General features: G+C 35.7%; 1 protein-coding gene across 5 annotated transcripts in view; it reads left to right on the plus strand.

Annotated features, from left to right (window-relative positions):
- Positions 1 to 17877, plus strand: part of DDX4 (DEAD-box helicase 4) — an 81542-nt gene that overhangs the window by 23620 nt on the left and 40045 nt on the right. For all 5 annotated transcript variants that reach the window (XM_058434121.1, XM_058434119.1, XM_032145135.2 and 2 more), the window contains 4 exons: positions 1972 to 2049; positions 4951 to 5028; positions 5787 to 5837; positions 9681 to 9740. In XM_058434121.1, the coding sequence (XP_058290104.1) occupies positions 1972 to 2049; positions 4951 to 5028; positions 5787 to 5837; positions 9681 to 9740 (267 nt within the window). The remainder of the gene's footprint in view (positions 1 to 1971; positions 2050 to 4950; positions 5029 to 5786; positions 5838 to 9680; positions 9741 to 17877) is intronic.

Genomic DNA, 17877 nt, shown 5'->3' on the forward strand with positions numbered 1-17877 from the left:
TTTTTTAGATATGGTAGTGTTAAATACCCTTGCATACTGAGATAAACCCAATTAGTCATAATATATTTTATCCATTCAATTTTCTGTTGGGTTTGGTTTGCTAATATTTGTTTTTGAGATTTTGTATCTATGAGTAAGAGGTTTATAATTTTCTTCTGAACTTTCATATCAAGGTTATGTTCGTCTGTAGAATGAGTTGGTGAGTAATTTCTCTGTTTCCTGAAAGAGTTGTATGACAGTTGAATGATTTGTCCTTTGAGAGTTTGGTAGAATTCACCTGTAAAACCCGATCTCTCTGCATCTTTCCGATGCAGAAAATTAAGTACTGATTTAACTTCTGTAGGAGAGTTGGGTTTTTTATTGATTCTTGAGTCACTTTTGGTGAGTCAATTTTCTAGGAACTTTTTCATTTCTTTTAATTTACTAGCATAAAGTTGTTCAGAGAAGTTCTCTAGTTGTCTTTCTGTTCTTTGAGATTCTTTTTAAACACATTTCTAATAGTGTTCATTTGTGTCTTTGTGTCTGTTTTCCCCTCACCCCCGGTATTAGTCCTCTAGTAGTTTGTTACCCTGGCAAATTTTATAGGTCTTTTCGAAGAACCAAGTTTTGGCCTTTTTGAGCCACTATATTACGTTTGTTTCCTTAAAAAAAAAAAAAAAAGAGACACAGACAGACAGACAAGGTCTCTTTCTGTTTCCCAGGCTGCGAGTACAGTGATTTAATCATAACTCACTGCAGCCTTGAATTCCTGGGCTCAAGTGATCCTCCTGCCGTAACCTCCCGAATAGCTGGGTCTGCAGGTGTGTACCACCATACTCAGCTACTTAAAATTTTTTTTTTTTTGGTAGAGATAGGGTCTTGCCATGTTGCCCAGGCTGGTCTCAAATTCCTGGCCTCAAGCATCTCTTCCCACTTTGGTCTTCCAAAGCTGTTTCCTATTTTATTAATTTTCGTTCTTTATTTCCTTTACTTTTGTGTGATTTACTTTGTTTTTCTAATATTCTTGTTGAGATGGCTATTAAGCTTATTGAGTTCTTATTTTCTAGTATAAATGTTTAAATACTGATAAAGTCACATTTTTATCATATAATTTGAAGTATTTTTAAACTTCCATTGTGAGGTTTTTTTTTTGAGCTGTGGGTTATATAGAAATGTTTTTAAAAATACGTCACCGAATGGGATTTTAAACAATTTTTTTCATATTTAATAGCTTTTGATTTGATTGCATTGTGATGAGAGAATCTCATGTATATGAATTGATTTTTGAACTCTTTTGTTGAATTTGCATTATGGCCCTTCTACATGGCCAGTTGATAAACACTCTCCATTGTTGAAGAATGTGAGCGCTTTAATGTTGAAGCTGTATATTTCTTTGGAATCCCTGTGCATACTATTGTATGGATGACCATAATTTCTTCATTCCACTTTGATCACTTATTTGGTATTACAGACAGTGCTTATAAAAACTTTTTTTTATGTCTGTCTGGATAACCATGTGATTATATCCAGAGGAGAAATTCATGTTACTGTACTTTTAGAGTATATGCCTTTTAAATTAGGATCAAGATTGATCTAGTTTATAATCTAAATACAGTGTATGTTTTGTGCTTGTTTCCCTGTGTCCTTGTTGTGGCTATTAGCAAATTTAAGACTGTTTTCCATTTTTTTAAAATGTATTTATTTTGTTATTTTCTTTCAGGGAATGGAAAGGACTTTTCCATTCAATTATGAGGTTAAAAATTGCTATCTTTTGATTCTAATTCTTTATGAATGAGATTTAGTCACAATTTATTTTTCTTTAGGAGAACTGTCTATTCATACAGCCTTTTTTTTTTTAACTGGGCTGTTTGTCACCTTTTTTACTGCTATATAAAATTTCTCCTTTGCCACGTGTGGCACATTGAGAAGGCTTAAGGTTTGCAAGTATTAGATACTTGCTTTTATTTGACTTCAAAATGTTGTTTGCTTTAGAAATGGATGACGGACCTTCTCGAAGAGATCATTTCATGAAAAGTGGATTTGCCTCTGGGCGGAATTTTGGAAACAGAGGTAAGCATCTTTGTCTTTCCTTAATCTCCTGAACTGTTGAATAATTGGATATATAGAGGCTTTCGTGGCCGTTTGGTACAAAGCTAAGTCTGTTGTAACTCAGTGTATAGTATACTTGGTGTTGAGATAATGAGTTCATCATTTTTCCAAGTTCATTTTCTTTTTGCTGTTTTATTTCTTTGGGATAGTAGGGAGTAGTATTAAGTTGATGAGACAGATTGGTTGGAGGGATGGATGGGTTGGATGGATGGATGATTCACAGAGCTGCTTCTTAATGTGTTTATGATATCGATTTCCAACAATTGACGCGGGAAGAATGTTTGTAAAAGTTTCAGGGATTAGAGGTGAGAGGGACTCTTTCTTGAATTTTATATTTTTCAAGAAAAGGCAGTATAGGAAACATTTGTTAGCTCATTACTATTAATTTTTTAAGAGTTTATTTTGCCATTATTGAATTTTTAAATTTTACTTTTAGAACAACCACCTGATAGGACAGATAATGACACAGCAAAACACCTTTCTACAGTCCATTTTTAGACTTAGTATTAACATGCTAGAAATATTATGTGCCATATTATTATAGTGCAATAACATATTAGAACTTAAAGTTAAATTTATTTGAAAATCCATATGGTCATTTTTTTATCTTTTAGGGGATGCTATAGCTAGGGCTATTTGGTAAACATACTTGACACTTATTCTTGAATTTATGAGATGTTATTTTTTGAAAAACTATTGATACTTGCAGATATTTTTGCTGTGGAAACTGAAAGAGGCATGATGTTTTATTTGACATTTGGAAAATTTAATTTCTTTAGAGACAATGAACACAAATTTGAGTTTTATATTTTGACATGTTTCTGCCACTAATGGAAATGATTTATTCAAATATACACATATATATTGGTTTTTAAGCCTGCATATTAAGATGCATTGCTTATTTGGACAATGTAATTGTGCTAAGAGATTCAAATGAGGTTTTGTTAGCTACTACTAACATTAGAAATATTTTAATACTACATTTAGGAGCATATTTATTAGATATCTTAAAATTATATTTTAGTAGAGGTTATGTGATATTTTGATACAGGCTTCTAAATATTTTTGAATAAAACCTTTTTCAATGAGAAAATCATCACTGAGGCAGATTTTACCACAAATTATTTTCGTGTTTTAGGTTGAAATACACATAAAATTTCTGATCAGAACTCTCAGTTGTTAATACTTTAAACAGTTAGCTTTATATTTTATATAACCTGGGACATTTGTAGACCCATGAGTATAACTTATTTTCCGTATGATTCTTCTAACATTTTATATAGTTTCCTTTTTTTTTTTTTTTCTTTTTTGAGACAGTTTTGCTCTTGTTGCCTAGGCTGGAGTATAATGGCACAATCTCGGCTCACTGCAACCTCCGCCTCCCAGGTTCAAGTGATTCTCCTGCCTCAGCCTTCTGAGTAGCTGAGATTACAGGTGTGTGTCACCACGCCCAGCTAATTTTTTTTTTTTTAATTAGTAGTAGAGACAGGGTTTCACCATGTTGGCCAGGCTAGTCTTGAACTCCTGACCTCAGGTGATCCACCTGCCTCGGCCTCCCAATATGCTGGGATTATAGACGTGAGCCACCGTGCCTGGCCTATATAGTTTCAATCTTGATTTTCTTCTCAGTAGAACTTGCATAACTAATAATGTGGTTTTTGAAGTTGACTCTTCATTGCTTAAAATATCGACTAACTTGTTATGTCCTGTGAAGTATGTCTAAGTAGCTTGGACTTCTTGAATCACACATCTTTGAAGTCTGATTAAAATACTTTTATAGTTGGGCATACACAATTTTACATGTGGTTTTAGGAGTTACACAGATCCCTTTTAACTCCCCTCTACAAGGGTATTACAGAAGTAAGTAAGACAGTATATAGGAATCACAGGGAATGCTTTAATTTTTTTCTCAGTGATAGTTTAAAGCCTCATTTTATGCCGTTTTGGATGTCTCTCCTGTTCTTTTTTTAATTTTTAATTTTAAATAATCGTTCTTGCTGTCACATCTCTGCTCTCGAGATTTTTAATTTAGTGGCAGAGAAACACATGGAAAGAAATACTACTTTAAAAAGGTACAGATAGTATGCTGTGGGAATGTGGAAGAAGGATAAATTATGACTGGAGGACTAAAAGAAGACGTCACATAATTGGTTTTTTGAAGAATGAAATGAATTTTGATAAGACAAATAGGAAAGCAGGGAATGCCATGCCAAAGGAATAGCATGTACAAAGATACAAAATATTAGAAGTTGACAATGTGGAGTATTGGAGTTGTTTGGTGTGAATTAAAATGTTGGGTGTTTAGAATTACATAGTGAGAAACAAAGCTAAGAAGGTTAGTATGGGAAAATAGTATGGCGAGATGGGGAGGCCAGGAAGGGAGTGGTAGTCTTAGGTTTTTCCCTTATGTAGCCCCTTGTTTTAATTTTAAAAATGGAAAGGATATGATAAAGTAAGAAATAGAAAAATAAAAAATAGAACAGTTAAACAGGACACGAGTGTAAGATTTTCAATAGCAATGACTTTCACACAGGGCAGAGCGTAATAGCTGGCTCTACCAAGATGAGAATTCAACGTATAGAAAACTATGGAGCAGAATTTTCCTGCTTGAAGATCTCCAATATAATACCAACTAGGAGAAAGCTGTATTTCACCAGTAGTAGATTTGTTTTTACCTTGGTATCACAATTTAAGAGTTTTTCTTTTAAGTTGCAGGTATATTAATTAATTTTAGGTTTCTATGCTACTCTTTTCCCATCCTTGGAAGTCCCTTTATGCCAGAAATTCATTTAATTCTTAGTTTTTGATGATGACATACTTAATTTTATATGTTAAAGAGTTTAACTGTCCAACCTTTTTCAGATGCTGGTGAGTCTAATAAACAAGATAATACATCCACAATGGGTGGTTTTGGAGTTGGAAAGAGTTTTGGAAACAGAGGTAATTACTTGGTTATGATATCTTACAATCAAAACTTGAGTGATTTTTTTTAATAATTGAGTTTAAATACTGATTGACAGACATTCCATATTGACATTTAATTTGAAGGTATATATTCCGTGAGTGCCTTTGCACTAAAGATTATCTTATTAAAACTTATTAAAAACATTTTTTAATTTTATGAAAGATTACTGATGAATGCTTTTAAAATTAATTCTAGAGACATGTCTATATGCTTCAGAGATGTATAACTCTTAGACATAGGTTTTTAGGAAATAAGTTTGAAAGCAAAACTTGACGACTTTTTAAAAAAGAGTAAACAAAAAGAAGCTAACAAGATTTTCATGTTATTGAGGAGAAAATCATTGAGTTATTGGGTTATAATTTAGTTGTATTGACCTTAGCAGATGAAGAGATTGAGTTTGTAAAATTTTGAGAATTTTGATAACCATCAAAATAGAAGACATATAGTGGTTACACTGACTTATTCCTCTGTTTTGCCCATTTGCATATAGAGGAGTATATGACAATTGAGGTAATACAGAATTGGTTGAAAAGAGAGTTATTTTAAGAGAATGAAGTTGATAAACTGACACAAAGCAGAAATTGTTGTACAGCCTGAGTGAATTTGCATGTGATAGTTATGTATACAATTATGTATCGCTTATCTTAGAAGGCATCATAACTAGTAGTTCCTGTGTGGTTATTACTTTTACCACAGAGGTACAGGAAATTGTTTCATTTTATATTTTGTATAGGTTTTTCAAACAGCAAGTTTGAAGACGGTCATAGCTCTGGTTTTTGGAGAGGTAAGGTTGATATTTTTGTGTTTTAGAATTTAATGTCAAGAGTACATGCTAAAAAAGAGAAATTAAGATTAAGTCTCTTAGTCCGGGCCAATTCTAACTTATTTAAACCAGATTTTATGAAGTAGCTATATCCAAAGCCTTAACCAAGGATATTACTGCTTTGTACATAAAGAATTCAGGCATCCTAATTTGGCCTGTTGTCATCTGCCTTAATCCATGAGGTACAACTTTTGAATGCTCTGAAACTTAAGAAAATGGGGATAGATAGTAAAAAGAAGTAGTCAAGTGAAACTTCACTCTATATAAATACAGTTTGTGATACATAGGGTCACATTTAGATTCAAGTAAATCTAAGAAAAAGTTTCATGAGAATGTAAATCAGTGCTGAAATTAAAGACAATTCCGTTGAAGGTACTGACACTCTACAGAAATACAGAGAATGATGAGAATAGTGATACCAGAAGATGGAGTACGATAAACCAGTGCCTTCCCAAATCTGATTGAGTCGATTTGGGTGAGGCCTTAGAACCTGTATTTAAAAGCATCCATGGTGATCCTGATACCTCCTGTGTTTGGTAACCATTGATGTATGAAATCTTTATAACATAGAACACTTTAGGGTGCCAAACTTGGCTTCATGTCTCTGCCTTGCTACCTGCTAGTTGAAGTAGAACGAGTTTCTTAATTTTTCTAAGCAGTTTTCTATTCTATAAAAATGGCAGGTATTCATTTTATAAGTGGTTAGGCAGACTAAGTGAGAATGCATGTAAAAGCACACAGCTCAATACCAGACACATTCATGATAAACACTCAGATGTCATCTATCTTTCTTCATTAAATATTTGAAGCTTGATCTTATTAAACACTTTGATTCCCCAAGTCAAAACCAAACCTAGAACTGATCACCTTAAAACACTTTTGGTATAAGGCCAGATTTTAATTATCAAACGAGACTGTTTCTCCAAACTATTGCCATTCTCTTTCTTCCTACTTCTCTTCTTTATCTCCTATCCCATTCAAATGAAAACATATATGACGTAGAACTAGTATTTATGAGAGAAGAAAAATACCATCATTTTTATTCTTTTCCATTTCTATGTGTTTCTATTCTGATCTCTCAACTTTAAACTCATTTAATATTCAAGATCATTTCTACGTATACACAGACCTTTCTACCTACTTGACCCCTTTCTAGAGATGGTGGGCCAGAGAGCTTTTGAATACAAATTCCAGTTTCTCATAGCACTTGAGAGAACTTCTCTCCGAAGTGGCCTGCTTGCTTTGTTTTGATCTACTTTCTTCTTTTTTCGTTCTTAGTCCCCCTAAAAAAAAAAAAAAAAAAAGTGTGTGTGTGTGTGTGTGTGTGTGTATATATACATATATATGTATGTATATATACGTATATATGGATTGAATTCATTCATTGTCTCAATTGTTAGCAAGCCCAAGTTCTGAGCACACGGTAGAAGCTTTTTACTCTGGACACAAATGAATGGTATGTTTTTAAATTTTTTTCCCCTGTAATCTACTTTGCTTAAGCTGGTATATTGCAGTGATAAGGAACTCAGATACTGGATTTGAACACCTAGGTGTGAGACTCAGATCCTCCTCCTGGCAATTGTATTATCTTGAAAAAGCCTGTAACTTTCTGTTTTTCATTTTCTCTATTTGTATAACGATGATTATATCTACTTCACAAGGTTTTTGTGAAACTTTAGAAAGTTAATACATGTGATACATTTAGAACAGGGCCAGGTACATACTTTATGTGTTATTATTATTTTTTGAGACGGAGTCTTGCACTGTCGCCTGGGCTGGAGTGCAATGGCACAATCTTGGTTCACTGCAACCTCTGCCTCCAGGGTTCAAGTGATTCTCCTGCCTCAGCCTCCTGAGTAGCTGGGATTACGGGGCCCGCCATCATGCCCTGCTAAATTTTTTTTTTTTTTTTTTTTGTATTTTTAGTAGAGACGGGGTTTCACCATGTTGGCCAGGTGGGTCTCAAACTCCTGACCTCGTGATCTGCCCGCCTCGGCCTACCACAGTGCTAGGATTACAGGCATGAGCCACTGCGCCAGGCCATGTGTTATTTTTATATAATTAATAGGTTGTAACTAATCTTGGTTTCATTGTCTCATTTTTGTTTGTACTTAGCTTTATTTCCTAACTCTATAGAGATCACTTATTTTTTAAAGTAATTTTTTATTTTGAAATAGTTTTATTCATAAGAAGTTGCAAAATAGTACAGAGGTTTTTCATGTACCCATCACCCAACTTCTCTTAATGTTTTCTATTTTTATTCCCACTGTGATCAAAATAACTATAGGTTTATTTTAGGGAAATAATTGGCCAAAGATATTGTGAGACTCTTTTCCTTGCCAGGTCCCAGATTAATAGTTTTTTTTTTTTTTTTTTTTTTTCTCGAAAGCAGTAAATATTAGTTATCATCATTGTTATTCCAGGGCCAACTTTTCAAAACTTATTTCATTCCTGCCCTTCTACATTGTATTAAGTCGTACTTTCCAGAAAGTTTTCTTGTTAATGGCTCTTCAGGATTGTTTGTCAGTTGTCAGCTGCAGCTGAAATAGGAGACTGCAACAAGAGCTTTGGGTCACTGTTTATTGTAGAGCGTTATTAGTTGTTAAATGGATTGGGACTTTTACACAGGAACTTAGCTAATAGCCTGCAAGCTGTTTAGTCACTTGCTCTCATTATTTTGACTTAATGTTCCCAGATATTAAATATTAATGACATGTACAAAGATCCCTTGAAACCATCTTTGTATTCCCGAATGTGACTTTTTTTGGAATCTTCTGGAAAGCTTGATGTCATAGTAATAACATAGAACTTTTACATTTTGAAAAATCATTCCTTTCAGAATAAACATTTCTGGGAATGGGGCCTAGGAATTTATTTTTAACCAACTCTCCAGGTAGTTTTCAGGCAGCCTTCAGTATAGTAATCTCTCATACCACTATTTTAAAACTCTGGGAATGTTACTTATTAATATCATTAAAAATGGAGAAGCTAGGATATCCCCAAATTATTTCATAAGGATGAATTGGGGAAAGTTTGTATATATTTAAGAAAGCACAAATGTCTCGAGTTTATTAAGAATGGTAAATTGGCCGGGTGCGGTGGCTCACGCCTGTAATCCCAGCACTTTGGGAGGCCAAGATGGGCGAATCACCTGAGGCTCAGGAATTCAAGACCAGCCTGGCCAACATGGCAAAACCGCATCTCTCCTAAAAATACAAAAATTAGCCAGGCATGGTGGCGCATGCCTGTATCGCAGCTACTCGGTAGGCTGAGGTGGGGATAATCGCTTGAACCCGGGAGGTGGAGGTTGCAGTGAGCAGAGGTTGTGCCAGTGCACTCCAGTCTGGGCAACAGAGCTTGACTCTGTCTCCAAAAAAAAAGTAAATTACAGAAAAGATATGACATTATAAATAGAAGAGTCTAGTGGTCTATGGACCTTATGTGAGAACCACTTGATTACTTAATAGCTTAGATATTCCTGAAATCATTTTTGGTCAAACTGAAATTTATGAAATTCTTACTTTTTTTTTGTTTTGTTTTGCGTAGTATAATGCTTGGCAAATAGTAGGTTCTCAATTTCATATAATAAACCTTTAATATTTAGATACATGAGATGAGTATAGGGAATTGACTCTGAGTAATGTCTTTATATATCTGTTAAAATTATTTGAAGAAATATGTTTATATTTTAACTTATGAAAATATTTTGCCTTCTTACTAATTTATCTTGTGACAGTGCTATTCTTTATATATTGCATCATTTAAGTTAATTAAATGCTATTTACATGTTAATTTTTATTCAAGAGTTTAGTAATGACTGTGAAGATAATCCAACACGGAACAGAGGGTTTTCCAAGAGAGGCGGTAAGGACCACATTTTGGAACAATTTGTACTTAACACAGAGACACTAAACTGGTAAAACTGATTTTGAAGGAACTGGATGAAAAACACTGATGGTGAAAACCTTTGAAGAAAAATACTTTGGTATATGTTTTCTGCTTTTAATATTTGAGTGAGTATTCAGTAGGTGCCCCTCCTTTCACTCTTTTTTTTTAGTTTTTGGTTCAGGGGTTCATGTGTAGGTTTGTTATCTAGGTAAATTGCATGTCATGGGGTTTTGGTGTACAGATTATTTCATCACCCAGATAATAAGCATAGTACCTGATAGGTAGTTTTTTGATCCTGTACCTCCTCCCACCTTGTACCCTAAAGTAGGCCCCAGTGTCTGTTGTTCCCTTCTTTGTGTCCATGTGTTCTCAGTGTTTAGCTCCCACTTATAAGTGAGAACATTCAGTATTTGGCTTTCTGTTCCTGCATTAGTTTGCTTAGAATAATGGAGCTCCATTCATGTTCCTGAAAAGGACTTTATGTCATTCTTTTTTATGGCTGCCTAGTATTCCATGGCACATATATACCACATTACCTTTGTCCAGTCTACTGTTGGTGGGCATTTAGGTTGATTTCTGTGTTTTTGCTATTGTGAATAGTGCTGTGGTGAACATATGTGTACATGTAACTTTATGGTAGAATTATTTATATTCCTTTGGGTATATACCTAATTACGGGATTGCTGGATCGAATGGTAGTTTTGTTTTACATTCTTTGAGAAATCGCCACACTGTTTTCCACAATGGCTGAACTAATTTACACTACCACCAGCAGTGTATAGGCATTCCCTTTTCTCTGCAACCTTGCCAGCCTCTGTTATTTTTTGATTTTTTAATAATAACATTCTGACTGGTGTGAGATGGTTATCTCATTGTGGTTTTGATTTGCATTTCTCTAATGATTAGTGATGTTGAGCATTTTTTCATCTGCCTGTTGGCTGTATGTTGTCTTTTGAAACGTGCCCATGTCCATTGTCCACTTTTTAACAGAGTTGTTTGTTTTTCTACTTGTACATTTAATTTCCTTATAGATTCTGGATATTAGGCCTTCGTCAGATGCACAGTTTGCAAATATTTTCTCCCATTCTGTAGGTTGTCTGTTTACTCTGCTGATAGTTTCTTTTGTTGTGCAGAAGCTTGTTCATTTAATTAGGTCCCATTTGTCAAATTTTTATTTCTGCTGTGGTGGCTTTTGGCATCTTCATCACAGAATCTTCCAGGGCCTGTGTCTAGAATGGTATTTTGTAGATTATCTCCAGGGTTTTTATAGTTTTAGGTTTTACATGGTATTCTTTAATCCATCTGGAGTTGATTTTTGTATGTGGTCTAAGGAAGGGGTCCAGTTTCAATCTTCTGCATGTGGCTAGCTAGTTATCCTAGCGCCATTTATTGAATAAGGAATCCTTTCCTTATTGCTTGTTGTTGTCAACCCTGGCAAAAATCAGATGGTTGTAGGTGTGTGGAATTCCTATTTGCAGCTGCTATGATTTTATACCTAGAAAACCCTATAGTCTCTGCCCCAAAGTTCCTTGATCTGATAAATTACTTCAGCAGAATTTCAGGATGCAAAATCAATGTACAAAAATCAGTAGCATTCCTATCCACCATGTTGTTAAAATGGCCATACTGCCCAAAGCAATTTACAGATTCAATCTACCAATAACATTCTTCACAGAATTAGAAAAAAACAATTTTAAAATTCATATGGAACCAAAAAAGAGCATGAATAGGCAAGACAATCCCAAGCACAAAGAACAAAGCTGGAAAGCATCACATTACCTGAGTTCAAACTATACTACAAGGCTATAATAACCAAAACAGCATGGTACTGGTCCAAAACCAGATACCTAGACCAATGGAACAGAATAGAGGGCACAAAAATAATGCCTTCTTTTACTTTTTTTTTTTTTTTTTTTTTTTTTTTGAGGCAGAGTCTCACTCTGTCACCCAGGCTGGAGTGCAGTAGTGTGATCTTGGCTCACTGCAACCTCCACCTCCCGGGTTCAAATGATTCTTGTGCCTTTACCTTCCCTAGTAGCTGGGACTACAGGCATGTGCCAGCATGCCTGGCTAAGTTTTGTATTTTTAGTAGAGATGGAGTTTCACTATGTTGGCGAGGCTGGTCTGGAACTCCTGACCCTCAGGTGAGCTGCCGCCTCAGCCTCCCAAAGTGCTGGGATTACTGGCATGAGCCACTGTACCTGTCCTTGTTTTACTTTCTAATGTCACTGGGTCTGTTGGTTGTGGTTTTTTTTCTCCCCCCTATGATCTCCGGAATGTGCTATAAATTACAGAAGAGGGACAATGTGAATCTTGGTCAGTTGCAATTTAGATGAACTGGGGATGTCTTTGTCTCTGAATAGAGTCATTGGAAATTTGAGGGGGGAATAAATTGTAGATTATTTTTTGTTCAAGTCTAGCTTTATTTCACCATACTCTGGTAATTCACCTTCTATTGAATTTGAGATGAGATTGTATCAAAAATTACCATGCTTAATTCTTGATTATATATGGGCAGTCATGTTAAAATAGCAATGACAACAAAACGTATGAAGAATATAGTGAACTTACTATAAAATTGCTACAGATGCGCAAATCTATGATAAGAGGTTTTATTGTTTGGAACTACATAGTAATCAGATACATCAGTGTTTTTGCCGCACCTTGGAGACATTCTTTTGCTTTGCCCGTTAGGTAGGTAGCTGGCTGAATTAGGCCCTCCTTAGTGGAGGTAGGACTTGTGGATTTCAGAATGTGGGAAGACTGTCTCCTTAATTACTTCTTACAATAATTGTGGAGAGGGGTGGTGGTGGGGAGAAAGTTAAGCTAAGAAAAAACAAAACTCATCTTTTACCATATTTTTTTTACCAAGCAATTTTTGGCAATTAATGTTCCTCAAACGTAGCTCATATTTGAAATTTTTTTCTTCAGACCAGTGAATATCTTTTGTACTATTAACATTTACTTTAAATCAATTTAATTCATATTTAAGTGAGGCAGTCGAAACCATTTGCAGCTCTATGTGCTTGGTCCTGACTTATAGATTAGTGTAGGATAATTAGCAGGGACACAGCCATTTTTTAGGGTATCTCTGATTCCCATTCTCTGTAGATGTATACATTTGAGGATAGGAAGTTTGCATATAGGGGTCACTCAGAAAATACATGTGTGTATATATGTTTATATTAAAATATGTAGACAGGTACACATACCATAAGCGTATAGTTCAATTATATTTCACAAACTGAACTTACTTGAGTTCAGTGTGTTCACCAGCATTCAGGTCATGAAATACAAATTACTAGCACCTCAAAAGCCCCTTTTCATGTTCATTTTTTACTCACTAATGACTCATTACCCCCAAAACTTATTTTATGACTTCTAACAGCATACGATAATTTTGTCTCTTTTTATACTTAGTATAAATGGAATCATATAGTATGTAGTGTTTTATGTTTACCTTCTTAGTGTGTTTTTTGCAATTGTAGATCATTATTACTGTTTAGTATTCTTTTGTTTTACTGTTGTTCTGTTAGTGATAGGTATTTGGATTACCTCCAGTTTGGGGCCAGTATGAAAGTGCTTCTGTAAACATTCTAGTATTCTTTTGGGTGTCATTAGTACATACTCAGAAAAAGAATTGCTAGGTCATAGGCTATATATATTTTTGGCCTTAGTAGTATTGTCAAATGTTTTCAACGTTTAAACTAAGATACACTCACATTCTAACCAATGCTTGGTATTTTCTTTTTCTTTCCTTTTAACCATCTGCTGGTTGTGTGGTGGTGTACTCATTATGTATTAAATTTCTATTTTTTTTGCACTAATGGAATGGGGAGCACTTCTTATGTTTATTGGTCATTTGGACATCTGGACATCTTTTGTCAAGTCATTTGCCCGTTTTTCTATTGATTATCTTTACTTTTACCTTTTTATTTGTAAATGATTTAAAACTTAGAAGTTGCAAGAATAGTACATAAAGATAGTCCGGGCGTGGTGGTTCATGCCTGTAATGCCAGCACTTTGGGAGGCTGAGGCGGGCAGATCACTTAAGGTCAGGAGTTCGAGACCAGCCTGGCCAATATGGTGAAACCCCATCTGTACTAAAAATACAAAAATTAGCTGGGCGCATGCCTGTAGTCCCAGCTACTCAGGAGGCTGAGGCAGAAGAATTGCTTGAACCTGGGAGGCAGAGGTTGCAGTGAGCTGAGATTGCGCCACTGCACTCCAGCCTGGGTGACAGAGAGACCCCGTCTAAAACAAAAAAAAGTAATTGTCATTAATCTGGAGTTTATTTTTGTATATAATGTAAGGATCAATATACATTTTTTTTTTTCCATATAGATGTTCAGTTGACCTAGTATCACTTACTGAAAAGACTGTCCCTTCCACTCTGCACTACAGGGCTGCCTTTGTCCTAAATTAGGTGGCTTATATATGTGTATCTGTTTCTCTAGGTTTTATTCCACTGGTCAGTTTTTCTATTTTTGTACCATTGCCCCATAATCTAATTACTGTGGTTTCATAATAGGTCCTGATATCTGGCATTGTAAGTCTTTCAAGTGCTTGTTTTTCAAGTGCTATGGTTTGGATGTTTGTCCTTCTCATGTTGAAATTTGATTCCCAGAGTTGGAGGTAGGGTCTAATGGGAGGTGTTTGGGTCATGGGGGCGCAGGTCCCTCATGAATAGACCTGTTTCCTTGTGGGGGTGTTGAGTGAGTTCCCTATTAGTTCCCTTGACAGCTAGTTGTTAAAAGGGCCTGGTACCGTCTGCTTCCTCTGCATCATATGATCTCTGAACACATCAGCTCCCTTTCACCTTCAGCCATGGGTGGAAGCAGCCGGAGGCTCTTACTAGATGCCCAGTCTTGAACATTTTCAGATATCAAATCTTGAGCCAAATAAACCTTTTTTTCATTAATTATCCAGTCTCAGGTATTCCTTTATAACAACACAAAACAAATGAAAACCTCAAGATTGCCTGTTATTTTTAGTCCTTTGAATTCCTGTGTGATTTTTAGAATCAGCTTAACCGATTTCCAGAAGAAAAAACTATCTTAATTTGCATTGCTATAACAAAATGCTATAAACTGGGTAGCTTTGTAAACAACAGAAATTTATTTCTCACAGTTCTGGAGAGTCAGAAGTCTGAGATCAAGGCACCAGCAGATTCAGTGTCTGGTGAGGGCCCATTTCCTGGTTCATAGATGGTGTCTTCTCTCTGTGTCCTCACATGGTGGATAAGGCCAGGCAGCTCTCTGGGGCTGCTTTTATAAGAACACTAATTCCATTCATGAGGGCTGTACCGTTGTGTGGTTACATCACATTTGTTTATTCTTCAGCTGATGAATGTTTGAGTTGTTTCCACTTTTGGGCTGTCATGGCTAATGCTGCCATATTCATTTGTGTACAAGTTTTTGTGTGAACCTATGTTTTCATTTTTCTGGAGTATATACTTAGGAGTGGAATTGCTGTGTCATATGCTAACTCTTAATGTTTGACTTTTTGAGGAACTGCCAAATTATTTTCTATAGCAGCTGTACCATTTTATATTCCCACCCTCAGTGTTATGAGGGTTCTGGTTTCTCCACATCCACCAATACTAGTTGTTACTGTTTTTTTTTTTTTTTTAATTATAGCCATTCTACTGAGTGTGAAGTAGTATCTCATTGTGGGTTTTTTTTGGTTTTTTTTTTTTGAGACAGGGTCTTACTCTCACCGAGGCTGGAGGGCTCTGTCACAATCTCGGCTCACTGCAGCCTCAACCTCCCAGGCTCAAATAATCCTTCCACCTCAGCCCTCTGTGTAGCTGGGACTACAGGTGTGTACTACCACGCCCGGCTAATTTTTGTATTTTTTTAGAGATGGGGTTCCACTACATTGCCCAGGCTGATCTCGAACTCCTGAGTTCCAGCAATCTGCCTGCCTCAGCCTCCCAAAGTGCTGGGATTACAGGCACGTGTGCCACAGTGCCCAGCCCTTATTGTTGTTTTGATTGCATTTTTTGATGACTGTGATGTTGAGCAGCTTTTCATATGCTTATTGACCATTTGTATATCTTTGGAGAAATGTCTGTTCAGATCCTTCACTCATTTTAACAATTGGTTGTCTTTTTATGTTCTAAGATTTATTTATATATTCTCAATATGAGTGTATCATCAGCTACATGATTTGCAAATGTTTATTTTTTTTTTTAAATTTATCTAATTTTTTTTTTTTTTTTTTTTGAGACAGAGTCTCTCTGTGTTACCGGGACTCTGGGGTGCAGTGGCACAGTCATGGTTCACGACAGCCTCAACCTCCTGGTCTGAAGCAGTCCCCCCACCTCAGCCTCCTGAGTAGCTGGGACTATAGGCATGTGCCACCATGCCCAGCTAGTTTTTTTATTTTTTGTAGGGATGGGGTCTCACTATGTTGTCCAGGCTTGTCTCCAACTCCTGGGTTCAAGCAGTTCTCCCATCTTGGCCTTCCAAAGTGCTGGGATTACAGGCGTGAGCCACTGCATCTGGCCTGCAAATGTTTAATAACCTCCTGTGGGTTGTCTTTTCCCTTTCTTGATAGTACCCTTTGAAACACTAAAATTTAAAATTTTTATCCAACCCAGTTTATCTTCTTTTGTTCTTTTGGTGTTATAACTAGAAAACTGTTGCCTAATCCAGAGTCATGCAGATTTTTTCGTTTCCTTCTAAGAATTTTATAGTTTTAGTTCTTACACTTAAGTCTTTGATGCATTTTGAGTTCATTTTTATAGATGGTGTGGGGTGGGGGTCCAAATTCTTTTGCATATGGATACCCAATTGTTCTAGCACCATTTGTTGATGTTTTATATTGATGTGTCTAGATGTGGATCTTTTTGGGTTTACCCTCCTTGGAGTTGAACTTCTTGGATTTATAGATTAATAGTTTTCGTGAAACTTGGGATATTTTGAGCTTTTTTGTGGTAAGATCTCTATAACATAAAATTTCCCATATTAACTATTCTTAAGTGTATAATTTTTGGCATTAAGTGCACAGTATTCTGTCATCACTATCATCACCCAAATAGAAACTTTGTATTCATTAGACAACAATTCCCTGTATACTCCCTTAACCCTGGTCTTTGGTAACCTCTATTCCATGTTCTCTATGAAATTTGTCTATTTTAGGTATTTCATACAAGTGGAATCATACAATATTTGTCCTGTTGTATTTGGCTTATTTTACTTAGCATCTTGTTTTCAGTGTTCATCCATGTTGTAGCATGCATCAAAACTACATTTCTTTTAATGGTTGAATAATATAATGTATTTACCACATTTAGTTTATCCATGTGACGGACACTTGGATTGTTTCTTCTTTCTGACTATTGTGAGTAAGTCTGCTATGAACATTCACCTACAGTTATCTGTTTGAGTCCCTGTTTTCAAATCTTTTGGTTATATACTTACAAGTTGAGTTGCCGGGAGATGGAACTGGGTAAGTTAAAATGCTGCCAAATTTGCCGTTTAAAAAAAAAAAAATTCCTTGGGTTGCTTCAAGCCTTTCATTCATTTCTAGAGTTTGGAAAAAGTTAATTCTGACAGTTCTTGCCCATTTTTTTCCTTGCCTTTTTGGAGTAGTGGAATTTAGAGTTCCTTACTTGGCCATTTTTGCTGATGTCAGTGATACATATCATTTTAGTGTTTTCATTTTATTTGTTAGTATGTAGAAATATAATAACTATCTGGTAAGTATTTTTTAAAAAAGTAATAAAAGATGTTCCTTTTTCTTTTATACAAAGGTTAGATGATTTATAAGCTAATTTCTTTCTGAAGATGTTGTCACCAAACATCTTTAAGAGTTATAAGAGATTGTCAGCTGTCCCTTATGAAGTGCAGACTATACCTTCTGGAAGGACTCATGTTACTTTAAGAAGTATGTTAATGTTGGCTGGGTGCAGTGGCTCACACCTGTAATCCCAGCACTTCGGGAGGCCAAAGCGGATGGATCACCTAAGGTCAGGAGTTTGAGACCAACCTGGCCAACATGTTAAAACCCTGTCTCTACTAAAAATACAAAAATTAACTGGGCGTGGTGGTGCAGGCCTGTAGTCCCAGCTACTCGGAGTCTGAGGCAGGAGAATCACTTGAACCCA

This window comes from Hylobates moloch, unplaced genomic scaffold, assembly GCF_009828535.3.
Source record: "Hylobates moloch isolate HMO894 unplaced genomic scaffold, HMol_V3 SCAFFOLD_23, whole genome shotgun sequence".
Taxonomy (NCBI): Eukaryota; Metazoa; Chordata; class Mammalia; order Primates; family Hylobatidae; genus Hylobates; species Hylobates moloch.